Genomic DNA, 18,706 nt, shown 5'->3' with positions numbered 1-18,706 from the left:
CCTAGTTAATACCAAGTTTGTATCGAACAGAACTTACATTCCTTCTATGAGAATTGCCAAGAAGGTGTCCTAATAAATTACTAATCATATGAAGAGCCAAAGGCTTCAACTCGGCGACATGAACTTATTTAAGTTAAGGGATAAGCCCATACAAATCCCATACACAAATTATTATTATTATTATTTGACACCTCCAGGGAGTCCAGGGACTCATCGAGGGAGGGCACCTGCTCTACAACTCCGTCTCCACATTCAATCACCAACCGACTGCAACTACACCAATGCCATCTACCACTGACCACCACTGGTATTTCCACAGACAATCACCAACATCTATGCCCATATCATATAAAATTAAACGGATCAAGTAATATTGAAAAAAATTGTAGAAAACTGTAGCATGAAACTACATAAGTAGAAACTGGATATTTTTTCTTTTTTATAAATTCTTAAACCATATTATTGTTATTTTCTAATAATTCATTTTGTGGCATTCTATCAATCACATTCTATCAATCATTTTCAGCTCTTTTTTTTTATTGTTGTTTTTTCCCATTTACATACACTTCTGTTACTGGTTATTAAATGGAAAATGATGATCCTAGAACTGCTTAAAAATTTCCTAAGCATCTTAATAGAGGTGGCCTCTATATTTAACTTTTTTCCCTTCTTTATTAGAACATGACCCTTTTCAAATATCATATTTCAATACTATTTGTTTCATGATAGGATTATCTACCAGTTTTCAGTTGAATATATGAGAAGCAGTCACATTTACACTTGAGTGTTTTTTTTTTTTTGTAGCTGACTCCTTCATTTAACAACTGGTTCCAATGAATTTGTGAATCAGATCCAGCTTACTATGAAACATACTATTGTATTTAAAATATTATTAACAAACCTCTTGAAATCACAAAAGATCTCACTCCACTACTAGCATACCTGCCACGTTGAACTGCAAACTGATGTGTAACACACACACACAAGTAATGCATTCCACTCACTGTCTATGTAAAAAATCTATCCCTTCTTCATCACCCATTAACAAACTTCCAGGACTAGCCTCTTATTCCTTTTCCCTTTACTCTCTATCGATGTATAATCCATATCAATCCCATAAAATCTTCTCAATAGCTTAAACAACCTTATCATATCAATTCATTGTAGCTTTTCTACTAAACTTAAAAAGATTTTCTCATTCTTTCCCCATAACCAATATTACTGATATCACTTACCTCTGGTCCCATTCCATAATTTCTTCATAATTTGAAACCAGGTGATCAAATTTGCACACTGTATACAGGGCCAGCTCTACTGATGGTGCAAGACATGCATTTGCACGGGGCAGCAAAGTTGAAAGTTTAAAGTTTATTTTTCACTTGGTTAGAGTATAATAAAATTAGTTTAATCCTTTATCCAAGTGTGAGCAAACAAAGTTTGTGCCTGAAAGTATCTTCAGGACTGGGGTAAGGTGGTGCAACACCACCAGGGCAACTCATTGCAAAGGTGGAGAAAGCTACCAACACTCCTATCTCAGTATCGCCTATAATGCCAAACACATCTCCTTGCAGATATGTCTAATGTTTTGCATTAAGGGAAGGGCCACTACCCAGACTAGCTTCAACCATTATTGAGGTAGAATGGGAGTTCATGTCTCTCATCATTGGCCTTTGGAGAATAAAGCATGCTGAGGATCAACAGACAGTGAGAGAGGAGGATAATGCAAGATAGAGTAGGATAGTAGGAGGTAAAAGAGGCCTCAGTCAACCTGTTTAGCCATTTTAGGCTAATTGGTCTGTAACACAATCTCAATTTATCTGTTCAAAAAAAGGTTAACTTAACCATAAAATTTTGTCTAAAGTTTGCATATAAATTTATCCAATTTAATGATTTAATCAGGTGTCTATGGAGGATATCCGTTGACCCTGTTTTGGAACAGTATTTTACAGTTTAAATATTTGTTCGTAATTTTTGTTACTAAATTCTTATTTGTATTCCGGGTAATTAAAATTTACTGCTGTTATTGAAAATCTAAGGACTTATGGTCCAAACTGGATATATAAATTTACCATAAAATTCGAACTTAAGGTCCAGACTAGATTTTTTTCTTTTTTTTTTTTTTTCTTATATATATATATAAGAAAGGACTTAAGGTCCGGTAAGTTGAAATGAATAAGAACGTTTTGAAGAACTTGCGGACCTGGTACCACTGGGACTTAAAATGGGGTAGAATCTGGCCCGGGAGATGCCGCTCACAGGGAGCGGCACCGCCTCGCTGTAAGCCTTCGCAGCCCGGGTTCTCAGATCTACCCCCCCCCCTTGTTTGGAGTAAGAGAATCCGTGCCAGTGAAAGCTTTGTGGCGAGGAAGGACAGAATAGTTATTACTTTTCCTAGGGAGAGTTAGGTAGGGTTTTGTAGATTCTAAAGATATATACAGGGCTTGATGCATCCCTGTATGAGAAAGCATATTTTCGGTGGTTTGCAGTATTTGTTCACAATTTTAAAGTCTCCTAGTAAATGTCTCTCTTGCGCAAGAAATTTAGGTAGATAGAAAAAAAAAACTTTCCTTATTCTTGCGTACATTAAATTTGCATCCTATACCTGGGATTTTTTCCTTACCTTCCAGATGTGATACTTTAAGACGTTAATTAAGATGATAGCGAACTTTTGGGTCTTGTTGACCGCTGGAGGGAATTGTAGATGTACGACCTCTTCTAGTGACAGCATCGGGATTCCCAATGCTGTGCTCAGTCTTTGCCAGATGCGTTGGGCTGGTGGGCAAAAATAAAAAAAATGCTCCACCGTTTCCACGCCTCGGCAGACATCACAGAAGGGGTCGCACGGACTGGGTACATACCTGGATTTAACCTGTTTCACCAGGAGCTGCCCGTAGGCTATTTGCCAGGCGAGATCCCGATGAAAAGGCTGTCCTCAGCTATTTTTAATGTTTCTAAAAAGAATTTCGTTGTTGGTCCTGAGATTTGGTGTATCACGCCTGGAGAGTTGGAAGAAATCCCAGTATACTGCTTTGGGTTTGTGTGTGAGGATTTCTGTTCCTTTGTCTCTGAGTGTTGTGAGCGATTTCACTAGTGTGCGGTACCACTTGGGCACAACCCCTGCGTGGGGTCCAGCATAGTCTGTGATCCCAAAGAGGGGGAGGAAAAATCCTATAAAATATCTAATGAGGAGGCCTGAAGTGTGGTTTGAGTTTAAGGCCTTCCGTACAGTTTTGAATGTGTTTGCATGGAGCAGGCTTTTGAGATCGAGCAGAGCGTACCCCCCTTCTTCATGTTTTAGTTGTAGGTATTCTTTTTTTACCTCGTGTTTTTTCTCATTCCAGAAGAAGTCTATGAGTTTTTTTGATAATTGATTTTCTTGTAGCAGTGTGATGCCTGTGATGTTGATTGTGTGCATCAGCATTGGGGTAATGATTGTTCTTATTACTGTGGCTCTGCCATAAAAGGAGAAAAAGGTTAGTTTGAACAGCTTTATCCTTTCCATGCTTGTTTCCTGTAATTTTTGAGTTGGTAATGCTAGGGTCTCAGAAAACGGAACGCCTAGTATTGTCAGGGGCTGCGTATGCAGCGTTAAACCGTAGGGAAGTCCAGTGTTATGGAAATTTCCAAAACTTTTGATTTTAGTTTTTTTGTGCGTTAACTCGGAGACCACTGACTATGCTGAAGTTTTGCAGTATGTCAAGATAGATGCAGATGGACTCAGAATCTCTGAGTGTAGCCACTACATCGTCTGCATATGCCACTATTTTGCATTGTCTGGAGACTTGGTGCAGTGGAATACCGTTAATTGCGGGGGTGTTCTCAATTCTGTTGATGAGGGGTTCTAATGCTAGAGAAAAGAGGAGGGGGCTTAGCGGGCAGCCTTGCCTAACCCCTCTCTTTATGCAGATCGGTTCTGTCAGAAACCCATTAATAGACAATTGTGTCGAGGCCTCCGCGTACATATTTTTAATTGTACGCCGAAGTCTCGGGCCCACACCTATTTTTTTGAGGGTGTCCTGCAAGTACATGTAATTGACGCTGTCAAACGCTTTTTCCAGGTCTGTGAAGAGAAGTGCCAGGGGGTATTTTTTTTTCCTTGGCCAGTCTGATTAGGTCTCTTAACAAGAAGAGATTAAATTCCATAGATCTACCTGGGATTCCGTAAACCTGTGAGCTTGTTATTATATTTTCTATTCCGCCCTTAATGCGCGTGCAGATAATTTTTGCGAAAATCTTGTAGTCTAAGTTGGTTAAGGAGATCGGACGCCAGTTATTTGACAAAGTCCGATCTTGGTCTTTCTTGGGGATAAAGATTGTATAGCTCTTAAGGAATTCCTCGGGGATGTTTCCCAAAGTGAGGAATTCGTTGAAGATGTTTACTAATGCTGGCAGTGCAAAATCCCAGATAGATCTATAGAATTCTATCCCTAGTCCGTCTAGCCCTGGGGTCTTTTTCGTCTTCATTGTTTTGCACGTTGCCTTTATTTCTGCCGCAGTTATCGGCCTGTCATGCAGGGCACTAAGATGATCGGGAAAACGTTTGACGTCCCACTCGCTGAAGCCATCCGTGCCCTACTGGTCAGAGAAGATGCCGAGATACTGCTGATGAAAATGACGTAGTATTTCATGAGTTGAGTTTAGAATCTGGCCCTTCTCTTCGATCTGGTAAATCGTTCTCTCGTCATTTGCCGCCACCCGTTGTTGATTGTAGAATGCGGCAGAAGGCGATTCCAAATTTCTGAGATAGAGTCTCGTTCGAAAGTCGAGGTCCTCGACTCTACTCTGCCGCTCTTGCTGCTGTTCTGTTTCTACTTGTCTGATAAGATCTCCACTGGGAACTCCGCTCCGTTCGTTTATCCGGTACCAGCCAAGTTCCCTGTAGAGATCCCTCAGCCGTTTACGTTGTTGGTAGGCCCTTTCGCGTCCACAGTTTTGAAACAGTTCCTTAGCCTGCCACTTGAAGCGCAGCCAGTTTTCCCAGTCCCAGTTGGTGTTTGTCCATCTGTCACAAAGGTTCTGTAGCTGGTCGCTAAAAAGACTGGGAAAGGTAGGAGGGAGCCTCCAAGGACCTCTGGCTGTTTCCATAACCTCTGGGAGTGTGATTTTGAATATGACCATTTTGTGGTCTGTTGACATGTTGTGTACTGCAGTGTGACGTATCCTCTGAACATGTTGTTCCAAGTTTTGAGATACGTACACCCTGTCTAGTCTCGTCGATATTTGGCCGCGGCACCACGTTGTCTCTACTTTGGATGGGTTATTCCGCCTCCAGACATCGACGAGATCAAAGTTTACGCAACATCGTTTTAAGGCTGTAATGACACCAGTTCCGGTATTTGCATTCCCGCCCACTTTGTCTAAGCGTGTATCTTCCACACAATTCCAATCTCTGGCTACTATGAGGTGGTCTGCTAGCAGGAGATAGTTTTCAAGGGCAGAGAAGAAACCACTTCTGTTGTATGGGTTGTTCGAGGCGTAAACTGGAACAAGCCGGATGGTATGGTCACCGTACTTCCAGCCCACCGCTACTAGACGTCCTGTGGCGTCTTTCTGGACGTTGGTGACCCCCCCCGCGATTGGGGGGCGAATTAGTATCCCCACCCCTCGCGAGTGCGCGTTCCCAAAGCACCAGTAGCTGGTGACCGGGTAGCTTCTCGAGAAGTTCTCCACGTCCCAATGCTTATAGAAATGGGTTTCTTGTATCAGGAGGATATTAATTTTGTGCGTTAACATTAGCCTCCAGACAGCGCTTTGCACAAAAGGGTTGCATAGTCCGTTAGTGTTTAAAGTGGCAATTTTAAATTCCATGTTGATGTTTAGAAGAAAGGGGGTTGTGATCTGTTCGTGGGTCTACATAAACCACATCCGATTCTCCATCATAGCTGTTTGGACTTTTTGCCTCGAGATCATTACAGAGGTTGCCTAGAAAGTACATATCCATGTCGCTAGAAGAGTCCATTCTGTGGATATGTGGTTGGGATTCTGCAGGTTGTCCGCTACCGGGGGTAGGTTTCCTGGCATTGTTACGGCCTCGTCGAAGGGCTCTGTGCCTGTTGCTCCACATTCGCCTATAATTTGGGAGTTATCCATTTCGTCCTTCGATGACAGTAGGCTGCTGTGTTTGGCTTTTTTCTTTTCCTCTGTCTCTATGTCTCTTGTGCGCTTTGTTGGAGCGCTGATCGCGACCATTTCTTCCTCCTTCCTCTGTGTATCAGTTTTTCCCATCTCGTTGTTGGGGTTTTTTCCCTTCGTGTGGCGGGTTTTCTTGGGTATTTTGCCCACTGGGATTTTTGTGAAGGCTGTGTTCTTCGCTGTTCCCCCCTCTTGCAGACTGTTAGGGGAGCTTCGGGAAATCGTTCCCTGATAAAGCCTCAGGTTTTCCGATGGGTGTAGCCCTGACCGGTGTTATGGTCCCTCCAGTTACTTCTGCCTGTGTCCTGTGTGGGCATGTGTCAATTTTGTGAGTCGAGTCTCCACATTTGAAACATGGTGCTGTGCAGCTTTCTAGTTTGTGCTTCGGTGATCTGCAGTTTCTACATTGTGTTCTCGGGCATTCTGCCCTGAGGTGTTCACCAGAGTTACATCGAAAGCACAATCTTTTAACACCTGGGTAATTGACCATAACCCTGGTTTGGCCCAAGTAAACGAAGTTGGGAACTTCTTTCTCCATATCTATCTGGATTTCTACTTCTCCTGTTTTCCAGCCTTTGAATTCTTCGTCCTCTACCGCTTTGATATCATAAATTTTCCCCCATTTACCAAAGAATTTCCTGATGTCGGCTTCGTTTTCCAGGTATTCCAGGGGAAACCTGTCTATTTTTAATGTTTTGCATAGGGTCCCTACTACAAAAGGCCTGATTGTTTGTCCTGAGGATGGGAAACCGTTCAATAGTTTCCTTCTTGTTTGGTCGTCTTTGACCACTATTTGAAATCTCCCCCCCTGGGTACGGTGTAAAACCGTATATGTTCTCTGCCCCTACTTCGTTAATTAGCACTCTCGCCAATGCCCGCTTCTGTATGGACTGGTTGACCTCGATACCGAGAATCCTAGTTCTGGGCAGAAAGGATGTTATCATTAATGTGAAATCCTAACTTCCATCGATAGGAAAAAAAAAAAAAGATGTTAGCAAGGGCCAAAGTTGAGGAACGCTGACCATTCCTCATCAGTAAATATGCGCCAAACAAAGGAAGTACCAGAAGGAAAAGACAGAAAAAAGAAAGGTCTTACCAACACTGGAGTACTTCTATGGAACAGGTGCATGAAGCTCTCAAATCTGTCCACGCAATCTAGATCTCCTAGTCGACTGCAGGTTGAAAGGATACTACTTTTGCCTCTGGCTGGAATCCGCTGTTTTCTGCTGTTGTCACGGTGATCTTTACGGGTGGTGCAACTACAAAGTGTCTCTTCTGCTATACTTGACCTTGAACCTACCCTTAGGGTCTCTTCAGTGGGAGCCAGGCCCAAGTGGAGATACCAGGCAGAAGCATTAGCAGGTCATCTCTACCTATAGGAGTTGCCAAATAGTGTGCCACCCTTTTTTAATAAATTACTCTGGATTTAGAGAAAGATGTTGAAAGTTTATTTTTTCACTTGGTTAGAGTATAATAAAATTAGTTTAATCCTTTATCCAAATGTGAGCAAACAAAGTTTGTGCCTGAAAGTATCTTCAGGACTGGGGTAAGGTGGTACAACACCACCTTAGGTAGCTTTCTCCACCTTTGCAACGAGTTGCACTGGTGTTGTACCACCTTACCCCAGTCCTGAAGATACTTTCAAGCACAAACTTTGTTTGCTCACACTTGGATAAAGGATTAAACTAATTTTATTATTGGCAGCAAAGTTGGCATAAACTATACAAAAAATAACAGAGAAGGGGCGGCAAAATATGCTACTGCATGGGGCGACCAAATTCCTAGGGACGGCCCTGACTGTATATGGGGTCTGATCACCCACTTCCTTATCTCTACTCATCAGTGTGCTGCTTTTCATAGTAGCAATATGTTACCTACTTTTTTGTAGTTGTAAAAATGCACCCTCTGAACTTCGGGAATCTGTTGACTATCACTTCTCAGATACTGAATCTTGTTCACTTACATATTATGCTGATAATTCTAAAGATTTGCATTGTTTACTGACCATTTTAAACATTATTTAAACATTAAATAGTATAACTGCATACCAAAGATTAAGTGAGTAGAGTAGGAGTGAAGTGGATGAACAGTGAAATCAAGAGCTGTGTTAGAAAAGAAAATGCTGTGGAGGAGGTACAAGACAGTAGTGGTGATCAGGTCCATGCAGAGTATAAAGTGCAGGTTAGAAAGGTGATGAGCATGGTAAAGAAAGAAAAGATGCAGTATGAGAGGAGATTGGCTGGTCAGTCAAGGTTAATTCCAGAGAATTCTACTGCTGCATGGCAAGCATGAGAAACAGTAATTATTGCAGGTTGACATTGGTGGATAGCCTTCATAGCAGAATAACAGTTGCAAAGGACATACTGGAATTATTGAACAAGCACTTTATCAATGTATATCATACTAGTGTAAATGATGCTTTGCAATATATAGAAGGGAAGCAAGTATTAGGAGAATTGGAAGTGATGAATCAGAGATGTATCAGGTGTTGCACAGCATCATTTACACTGGTATGATATACATTGATAAAGTGTTTGTTCAATAATTCCAGTATATCCTTTGCAACTGTAATTCTACTGTGAAGGCTATCCACCAATGTCAACCAGTTGTGATCAAGGTGTTGGAGAAATTGGTTAAGAATAGAATACGGCATCATTAAAAGAAAGAGAATACATGATTGGATTGATGGACATAGCATTGTTCATGATGGTCAGCACAGATTTGTAAAGGGTAGGTCTTGTTTAGCAATTTACTTGCATTTTATGAAAAAGCAATGAGTGTGTTAGATAAGGGAGACTCATAGACAGTGATATTCTTGGACTTTGTAAAAGCACTTGATAGATTACTACATGATAAGTTGGTGTAGAAGCTGTAGAGGATGGGAATAGATAGTATATTGGTTAGATGGATCAGAGATTGGCTCTCTAAACGATACTACCTAGTTGTGTATGCTGGAACGAAGGTAACCAGTGATGTGCCCCAGGGTTCTGTTCTTTGGGCCCTGCTGTTTAACTTGTTTATAAATGATTATATCATGTGGACTGACTGGGGATCTTCAGTTGTTTGCTGATGATGATGATGCAGAGTCCCTTCAGGAAGATTTGAATAGACTTTTGACTCGGACAGTGGGATTGTAGTTTTAATATTAATAAGTGTAAGATGTTGCATTTTGGAGTGCAGAAATATAATGCTGTGTACTATATTTATGGTGCTGTACTACAGGAAGTGGATGAGATTGAAGATTTGGCATTGATGGTAGACAGTAGACTGAAGTTTAGAGGGCATATTAAAGTGATGCAAAGGCTGTACATCATATTGCTACTATGACAAGAATTACTCTAACATGTAGGAATAAAAGGAAGTGGTTTTTCTACTGTATATAACACTGGGCAGACCACGCTTGGACTATTGCGCTCAAATTTGGTTACCTGGTTTCAGTGTGATATAGAAATATTGGAGAGAGGTCCAGAGATGAGTGACTAAGACAAAATCAGTAATTTGAATTGCTGGCTATGGAGAGAAGTTGAAATAATGTGGGTTGCAGAGTTTGGTGGATAGGAGGAAAAGAGATGGTATGCTAGACATTTAAGTTAGTGAGAAGATTAATTGGATTAATTCAGATGGGATCATAAAAAGGGTAGAAGATGAGAGAGGAAAAACATAGTCCATCCCTGGAAGTTATGTAAGAGTGTTGTGAAGAGGAGTGTTATGAGTAGATTTTTTCATGTGTGTTAGTGCATGAAACGCCTTGCCAGAATGTGTTGTTAATGCAAGGAGTGTTAAGGATTTCAAGATTCAGTATGATAAATAAATATGTTGTCACTCGAACGAACCTCCCACGATGAGTCTGCCAACTCTATGGAGGGAACAACAACAATAATAATAATAATTTGTTGCTGCCATTAGGATATGAGTAGAAGTACTCCTCCGATGCAATGTTCTCACACTTGCATTTGAATTATTGGAATTTATGTTTCTACATGCATCTGTTTGAGTGACATTTGTTCACAGGAGAAAATTGTTTCTTTGTATGCCAGTTAAGTAACTTTGTTCTTCTGGTACCTTCTTCTTCTTTTCAGCCATTTTCTGTCCACTGCCGGACAAAGGCCTCCTCCAGTTCTTTCCCCCTTTCTCTGTTCTTGGCAATGATTGACCAATTTTTCCCAACAAATTTTGACAGTTCATCACTCCACCTTCTTTTAGGATGTCCTCGACCTAATTTGCCTTCTTTTGGAATCCAGTTCATTACTATAGTGGTCCATCTTCTCTCCTGGATAGATGTCCGGCCCATTTCCATTTTAGTCGCTTATGGTGAAGCATGATGTCAGTGATGTGAGTCTGGCTTCTTATCTAGGTGTTTCGCTTCTTATCTTTTAATGTGATGCCTAGCATCAACCTCTCCATTTTTCTTTGAGTTGTTGTTAGTTTATTTGCCATTGTTTTTGTTAGCGACCAAGTTTCACAACCATATGTGATGACTGGAAGTATACTAGTTAAATGTCTTCCTTTTTAAATAGAGTAGGTCATCATTGTTTTGAAAAATGCTTTTCTATTTTCTGAATACACCCCAGGCAAGTTGAACTCTCCTTTTTCATTTCCTTTTGGAGTCCAGTTTAGATCAATGAGATGACCTAAGTATGTATATGAAGAGACTCTTTCCAAGAAATTGTTTCTATTATTATGTTTTTTGGTGTTACAAAATTATTAAACATGATTTTAGTTTTTTCTCCATTTATTTTTAGACCAACTTTTCTGCTTTCATGATATAGGTCTTCTATCATTCTATTAAGATCTTCTGGAGTGTTTGCAAAAATTGTGATATCATCTGCATATCTTAGGTGTGTTAAGCTTCTGTTATTAATTTTTATACCAAGGTTTGTCCAGTTTATATTATTAAATATTTCTTGAAGGACTGCTGTAAAGATTTTGGGTGATAGAGAGTCTCCTTGTCAGACACCTTTTTCAATTGATATTTTATTGCTACTTGTGTGAAGTTGGATTGTTGCTATTGCAGTGTGGTATATTTCCTGGAGGAGGTCCATATATTCTCCAAGAACTTCATGATTCTGGAGTACTTTGATTATTGCATTAGTTTTGATTGAATCGAATGCTTTTTCATAATCAATAAAGGCTAAACAGAGAGGCAATTGGTTTTCTTATGCTTTTTCTATTATTTGTTTTACTGCATGAATATGATCAATTGTGTTCAAGCCTTTACGTAGTCCTGCTTGTTCTACTGGTTGATTTGAGTCTAGAAGAGGGATTAACCTGTTTATTATTATTATTATTATCCAGGCCTCCATGGAGTCAAAAGATTCATCATGGGAGGTCGTTTCTAGGAAACACAAAGTTTATCATACCACTCCTTGAACCCATTGACCATTCCCGCTCCAACTACTCTCTCAGGCAATGCATTCCAAGGTTCAACCACCCTCCACGCAAAGAAACCTCTTGTGCACAGCCTCCTTTCGTAACTTCCAGGGATAGCCTCTTGTCATCGCTCCTTCCCACTGTCCCACCAAGTGAAAGAAATCTCCATTGTCTACCCTGTAACTGCCTCTCAACAGTTTAAAAGTCTCAATCATATCACCTCTCCTTCTTCTATTCACCAAACTCTGTAGTCCACATTTCCTCAGTTGATCCTCATAGCTTATTATTGTACAGTCCTGAAACCATCTTTGTTATCCTCCTATGTACCCTTTCCACAGTCAACTTATCCCCTTCAAATCCTGGGGACCAAATCTGAGAACAATAGTCTAAGTTTGGTCTGATCAGGGCCTTATACAACAGAATGACAACTTTTTTTATCTCTGCAAGTCAGTGTCCTCAGTATTTCAGCAGTCCTCTGAGTTACCCACACCACCTTTGCAATATGCTCCCTGAATTTCAATTTTCTATCAATCATCACCCCCAGATCCCTTGCCTCCCCTACCTCCTCCAGTCCTCCAATCGAGTATGCCTCCTGCCATTGATGGATCCCAAACCTCAAGACTTTACATTTTGCTGCATTGAACCGAAATCCCCATTCATTTGCCCATCTGTCTAGTCCATTCAAATCCTCCTGCAGGGCTGCCACATCTGCACTATTACTGATAACCCTTCCCAGCTTCACATCATCTGCAAACAGCTTATTCTCTCCTTGCAATCCATTGACAATATCATTGATATAAAGGTTGAACAATACAGGTCCCAGTACTGAGCCCTGTGGAACACCACTTGTAACCTTCTGCTTCCTTGATATTGGCCCACTATACACAACTCTCTGATACCTATCAGTGAGCCAATCCTGAATCCATTTGACTAACCCGACATTTAAACCCATGTGCTGCAACTTAAATATCAGCTTATCATGTGGCATGTAAAATCCAAAAAATGGCAGTATATGCCTTTCCCTCATCAACTACTCTTGTCACTTTATTATAAAAAAGCAATCATATTACTAAAGCAAGAGCGCCCCTTAACAAATCCATGCTGATTCTCACAGATAACATTACCCTTATCTACACAACGCTGTATATAGTCCCTCACTAATTTCTCCAGGACCTTAACAACTACTGATGACACACAAATTGGCCTATAATTAGACACTTCCAGTCTTCTACCACCCTTATGTAGCGGCACTATCTTACCTTCCTTCCATGCCATGGGTTCCTTTCCCATAGCCAGATGTTATTGAAAAGCCAGGTCAACGGAGCTGTCAGTTCTTTAGCACATTCTCTCAAATCCTGCAGTGAAATACCATCCATTCCAACAGCTTTATTGGTGTTATTACTTTTGTGAGAATTTTGTACAGATTGGAGAAAATACTAATTGGTCTGTAGTTCTTTACTTCTTCTTTGTCCCCTTTTTTAAATAACAGTATCAGAGTAGCATTTTGCCAGTTTTCTGGTATTTTCCCCTCTTCTAGGATAGATTTAATAAGTTTGTGAGATGGTGAATGATATTATTTTCTCCCCATTTAATTAATTCATGTGTGAATTAGATCTTCATCAGGACATTTGCCATTTTTCATTTGTTTTAATGCTTGTTTTGTTTCATCTGAAGTGAATGGGGGGATGAATTCTATATGCGATGGAGAAGAGTTATTTATATTTGATTTATCTATTGAAGGATCACTATAGAGTTCTTCTTAAAATTCTTCTAGCTGCTTAGGATTTGTTCTTGGTTTCTTATTATAGTTTCTTTCTTGTCTTTTATTGCAGTTATTTGACTTTTGCCAACTGATAAATGTTTTATTAGTATTTTCATGTTTTTATTGTTTCAATTGTTTCTTTTATTTTTTTAGTGTTATAAGATCTTATTTCATTTCTTATCTTTTTCCTTATTGTTCTGCATAATTCTGCATATTCTATTTTAGAAATTAAGTTTTTGTCTTGTTTCATATTTCGTCTCTTTTTTAGTAGTAGTTGTAAGGTTTCCTCTGAAAGTTTATAGTCTTTTTGTTGTTTGTTGCTTTTGAATTCGTTGGCTGCTGAGATTATTACTTCTGTTAGGTTTCTGCTTATTTTATTTATGTCTTCTTCTTAAATATATTTATTAATTCTAGTTTTTGATTGAGTTTTTCTTCATAATCATTCTTCTTGTTTTCAATAGGTTTTAAGTCAACACTTTTGAATTTTTGTTGTTTAGCCATTTTATTCTTTCCATTTGGGATTTATTTTAATTTTGGCTCTCACCAGTCGGTGGTCACTTTCTGTTTTTACTTGATTTAGTACTGATGTAGCTTGAACTATTTCTTTATTGTTACACAGTATATAATCTATTTCATTTTTTATTTCTCCGTTTGGACTTCTCCATGTCCATTTTCTTTCTAGTGCTTTCTTAAAAATTTTACTCATAAAATGCTTGTTACTGATAAGAGCCATTTGGTGGATGGAATGACCTACTTTGGCATTAAAATCTCCCATTACTATAGTAAAGCTTTGATTGCTATTTCTTTTTTTGTCTAGAGTGTGCTGCAGTGAGTCATAAAATGCTTCTGTTCTCTTCATCAGTGTGGGATGAGGTGGGAGCATATATTTGGATGATCCTGATTTTAAGTTTGGAGTTGATTTTAAGTGTGATTTCTATTAGTCTTTCATCTGTATAATTAAATTCTTCTATGAGGTGTGCAATTGTTTTCTTAATTAGAAATCCAACTCCATATTGTCCTTTAGTTTTCCCATAATAGTATAAGCAGTCTCCATTTTTTAGTTTTATTAAATGTACATCTTGCCTGCAAACTTCACTTAAACCTATGATGTCCCATTTAATGTGTTTTAGTTCTTGCTGTAAGATGCTAAGGTTCGTTTTTCTTCTTTAAGTGTTCAACACTTAAATGTTTCTATATGGAGGAAAAGAGGATTGTATTGATTACTGTTATGTTTATGAATTCTTTGGGCTATTCCAGTATTGTTTATTATTTGGGAAAGCTTCCCCACCGCATCATGCTTTGGTCTCCCTAAATTGTTTCGATCAGAGTAGTCATATAGTTGGGGAAATTTAGTCACATCCAGTGTTTGCCCATTCTGGCCATGGGCTTTATGACCTTTCTTTCTTCTTCTTGGTATTGTAGTGGAGGGGCAGTTTTAAAGTCATTTTAGACCTTCAAAACTCAAACTTGAAAACTTGTGAAATGATTGAGTAATAAAATTATTTTATTATTCTACCAGTAGTTTAGAATTGCCCAAGCACTTTAGTGAGATTCTGTCTATATTGTTTTGGTTTACACAACACATTTAAAAATGTTAAATGCATATTTCACAGAAAGTTTTTTCTTTTCTTTTTTTTTTTTTTAAGGTACTGTTAACCAGTTAGGAGTAACTGTAGGTCTACTTGTGTCTCAGGTACTTGGAATTCAGGCCATCCTTGGCAGTGAAAGAGGGTGGCCATTCCTCTTTGGTAAGCTGATTTATATTCAGTTGTTTATATTTAATATTGTTTATTCAATTTATATTCAAGCTGATTTATATTCAAAATAACAGTTATAGATACATGATATTAATGGATGTATTAGGAGAAAAAATATTTGGTTAATAATGAAAATTGTATTGTATTTTATTATAAGTTTATGTACTCCACAGAAAACAAAACAAACAAAAAAAAAAAAAAATCTTCTTAGCAACTTGCATATTCACGTGTGCGACTACATGCATACACAAAAACATCCCTTTATATATATATATTTATTTATTTATTTATAAAATACAATACAATGCAATTTCTCATTTCTTAAACCATTCTTAAGTAATGTTAAATTAAAAAAGCCTTTGATTAAATATGTAGGAAATGAATAGCTTTCACAAGGAGAAGGAATTCTGAAGAAGAAATGTAAAGCACTACAAAATAATTTCTTCATTGAACATATATATATTCTAAATAAATAAAATCTTCTTAGCAACTTAGCAACATTGAACATATATATATTCTAAATAAATAAAATATTCTTAGCAACTTGCATAGGATTTTTAATATTGTCTTCATTACAAAATATGTATCATGAAAACATGCAAGAAAATGTATATGATACCAGCTGTTTAAAAATAGAGAGAGAGAGAAAGAGAGAGAGAGAGAAACAATCAGAAGCTCTGTGTAATTATCCAAAAAATATCACTGTTCAAAATAACTCAATTAGGTCATATTTATGGCCATTTTCTGAACAAAATGACCCTGAATTTTATTCATTAAAAGAATATTTCCAGTATAAATAATTTCAACTTCTCCCCTTCCCCCATCTAATCCTCCAAGATGATATTCTGGTAACTGAATAAAGTTTAGTGTGTGATTTATTTAGTAATAAAGAAGGCTTTCACCAGGATATTGCCTGTAATAAATTGATTTCTAAATTAACATTATGTGGGATAGCCAGACTGGGTGAATCTAGTATTTGTTTTTGTAAACAGATCTTTGTCATAAATCAGAAGGAATTCTTCCTGAAAAGTGATGATATAACAAGTGGTTTGGATAAAGGATCATTACTCTGCTCGTGCTGTTGACATGTAGGTAAAAGCTGCTGTTCCATTTTTATTTTTTTGTACGGTTGTACAGATTTCTGTGTGGATATGTTAATTCTATAGATAAATTAGAATGAAATATCTGATGTGCTAGATTAATAATTTCAAACATACTAAATCATTTCAGTTAGAGGACAAACACATGGAGTAACTAGTTGAAAGCTAATTTTTTTACATTGTTTGATTTCAAAAATGTGATATGAGTATCATCAAAAATTAACTGATAAAATAAAAGGTTAATAATCAAAATGAATAATAAAACAGTAATGCATGACACAAGAAGTTGGAAGTGGACAGCACACTTATTCATTTCTTTGACTTTAGCTGCTTGTTTGTACTTTTATGAAAGTCCATTGTTATCATTCCAAAAGGAGACTTCCAGAATTTAAATATTATTATTATTTAAACACTTTTATAGATCCTAGGGTTCACAGGGAATATCTTGTACTAATTTACAGAGTGCTTATCATGCTTTCCTTAAATCCATTCACTACCAATGCATGCACCCAGAAAAAGCTGTAGTCTCTTGGCCACCACAATCTTCTTCAATTTTCAGAGTGATTCCATATTCTTTTCACTCCAATCCCATAGTGCCATATATTTCTTGTATCTATCCTTTAAAATACATTTAGTATTTTATATATTTTTCTATCATATTCTCTTTTGTTTGGCTGTCATCCAGGCTTTATATCTCAACAAACCTTCAGGCTATTGTTTATGGAGATGGAGTATATCACGATGTGGATGGGGAAGTTGAGTGGATATATGTGGTAAGTGGTGATAAAGGTAATTGGCCAAGGGCAGGTGTGGTGGGGAAATTGCAACCAACCAGTGGCTTGGGTAGGACTGGTTATAGATCTAAAAATGACTGCTGTGTTTTTTACAAATTCCAGAAGTATCAGAGGGAGATGAAAGGATTTCGGTAATTGAGTTTATTCACTGCAAAATCATCAGAATAAGTGAAACATGGTTGAATGAAGATGATATCATAATGGGAATAAAGATGGAAGGATACAATATTTTTCATGTTGTATTTTGGACATGACATCAGAAGGGAGGGGAAGTGCTGATGATGATAGTCAGGGGAATTAAGCACATAAGGTAGATATGAAAGAGGGAAATAGTGGCACTGGTAATGAGGCAGTTTAGTGTAATGTAGAAGTTTACAGGAAGACATATTTAGTTGGATGTTGCTATAGGCCAGGGAATGTGGAGAGTGATGATGAAGAATTGTATAAAACATGTGGATTACTGAACAAAGGAAGGGTAATTATTATGGGCAATTATAATTATGGCGGTATAGATTGGAATAAATTGGAAAAGCCAATAATGCAATAGCTCCTGGGGGTATGATTTATGTATGATTGGCTGATACAATATGTTGCAATCAGGAGATTGAAATACAGCATTGCCAAATGATGATACCTATATATGAATTGCGGACTGAGTCTCTCTTAACCAAGAGCCAATCGACAGATTTTATTGTCATTTTCATGTTCAGCACATCGACATTAGTAAAGAATTTCTATTTTCATTTCAGAAGCAAATTGTGTCTTGTCCAGTGTAGTCTTTATGTAGTATCTCCCTTAAAATTTCTTTGATAGAATACCACAAGTCATAACCCTCTCCTTGACATAAAAAATGCTGCCCTGAATTCATAGAGATTATATTCATATCCAGCTGTTTGAAATTCAGGGGTTGTTAACCAACTTCCCTAAGACATTAACCACCACTTCAAAATTATAATTTTCTTTGTATTTTTGATCCTTCTCTTCTTATTATTATACAAGTAATTCCGTGGAGTCCAAAGACTCATCGTGGAAGACTCAAACAATCCACACAATACCTATCATACTCCTCCTTGAACCCATTAACAGACAAAGCACTCACAACTGACTCTGGTATCCCATTCTATTCATTCACCACCCTCCAAATGAAAAATCTATTCCTCACATCCCTACTAACTACAATTTTACTCAACTTCCAGGGATGACTTCTTCCTCTGCCCCCTATAATAACCAAGTGCTGAAAAACTTCCACTGCATTAATCCTATAAAACTCTTTAAATATTAAATGTTTCCATCATTTCCTCTTTTTTTTTCAACCCACTTCTTCAAATCATCAATCTGTCCTCAAAAGGAGCATTCCACAGACCACTCACCATCTTGGTCACTTGCCTCTGGATCCTCTCCACTGCTTCCTCATTTACTAGAAATCCAGGTAGGTAAGCAAACCTGAGTACAGTAATCCAGAAGCAGATGTATCAAGACCTTTTATAGAGGAATAAACTTCCTTGTCTGTACTTCTTAATGTGTGCTTCAATAGCCATAATCCATAGTCATATGAACTTCCTTGTCACCCTTAGCCATATTCCCTCTAAATTTCAACTCTCTATCTACAACCACCTACAAATACCTAGTTTCATTTCTCTCCTTAGAGTACAGTTCCATCAATTTGGTACATAACCCAAAATGCATAACTTTACATGTCTCCACATTAAACTGATACCCATTATCTTTTTGCCCATCTTCTTCTTATGGTGCCATCTTCTATTAATGGTCAGCGACCATCTTGGCAAACAA

At 38.1% G+C, this 18,706-nt stretch overlaps 1 protein-coding gene across 3 annotated transcripts in view; it reads left to right on the top strand.

Moving 5' to 3' along the window:
* The window catches only part of LOC150110672 (glucose transporter type 1-like), a 1,175,276-nt gene that overhangs the window by 663,327 nt on the left and 493,243 nt on the right, over nucleotides 1-18,706 (top strand). For all 3 annotated transcript variants that reach the window (XM_090395569.1, XM_090395562.1, XM_090395554.1), the window contains exon 9: nucleotides 14,911-15,012. In XM_090395569.1, the coding sequence (XP_090251695.1) occupies nucleotides 14,911-15,012 (102 nt within the window). The remainder of the gene's footprint in view (nucleotides 1-14,910; nucleotides 15,013-18,706) is intronic.

The sequence above is a fragment of the Typopeltis vanoorti genome, chromosome 1 (genome assembly GCF_054136105.1).
Source record: "Typopeltis vanoorti isolate ZY-2024b chromosome 1, IOZ_Tvanoo_1.0, whole genome shotgun sequence".
In the NCBI taxonomy this organism is placed as follows: domain Eukaryota; kingdom Metazoa; phylum Arthropoda; class Arachnida; order Uropygi; family Thelyphonidae; genus Typopeltis; species Typopeltis vanoorti.
This window is presented reverse-complemented; position numbering and strand designations above follow the sequence as displayed.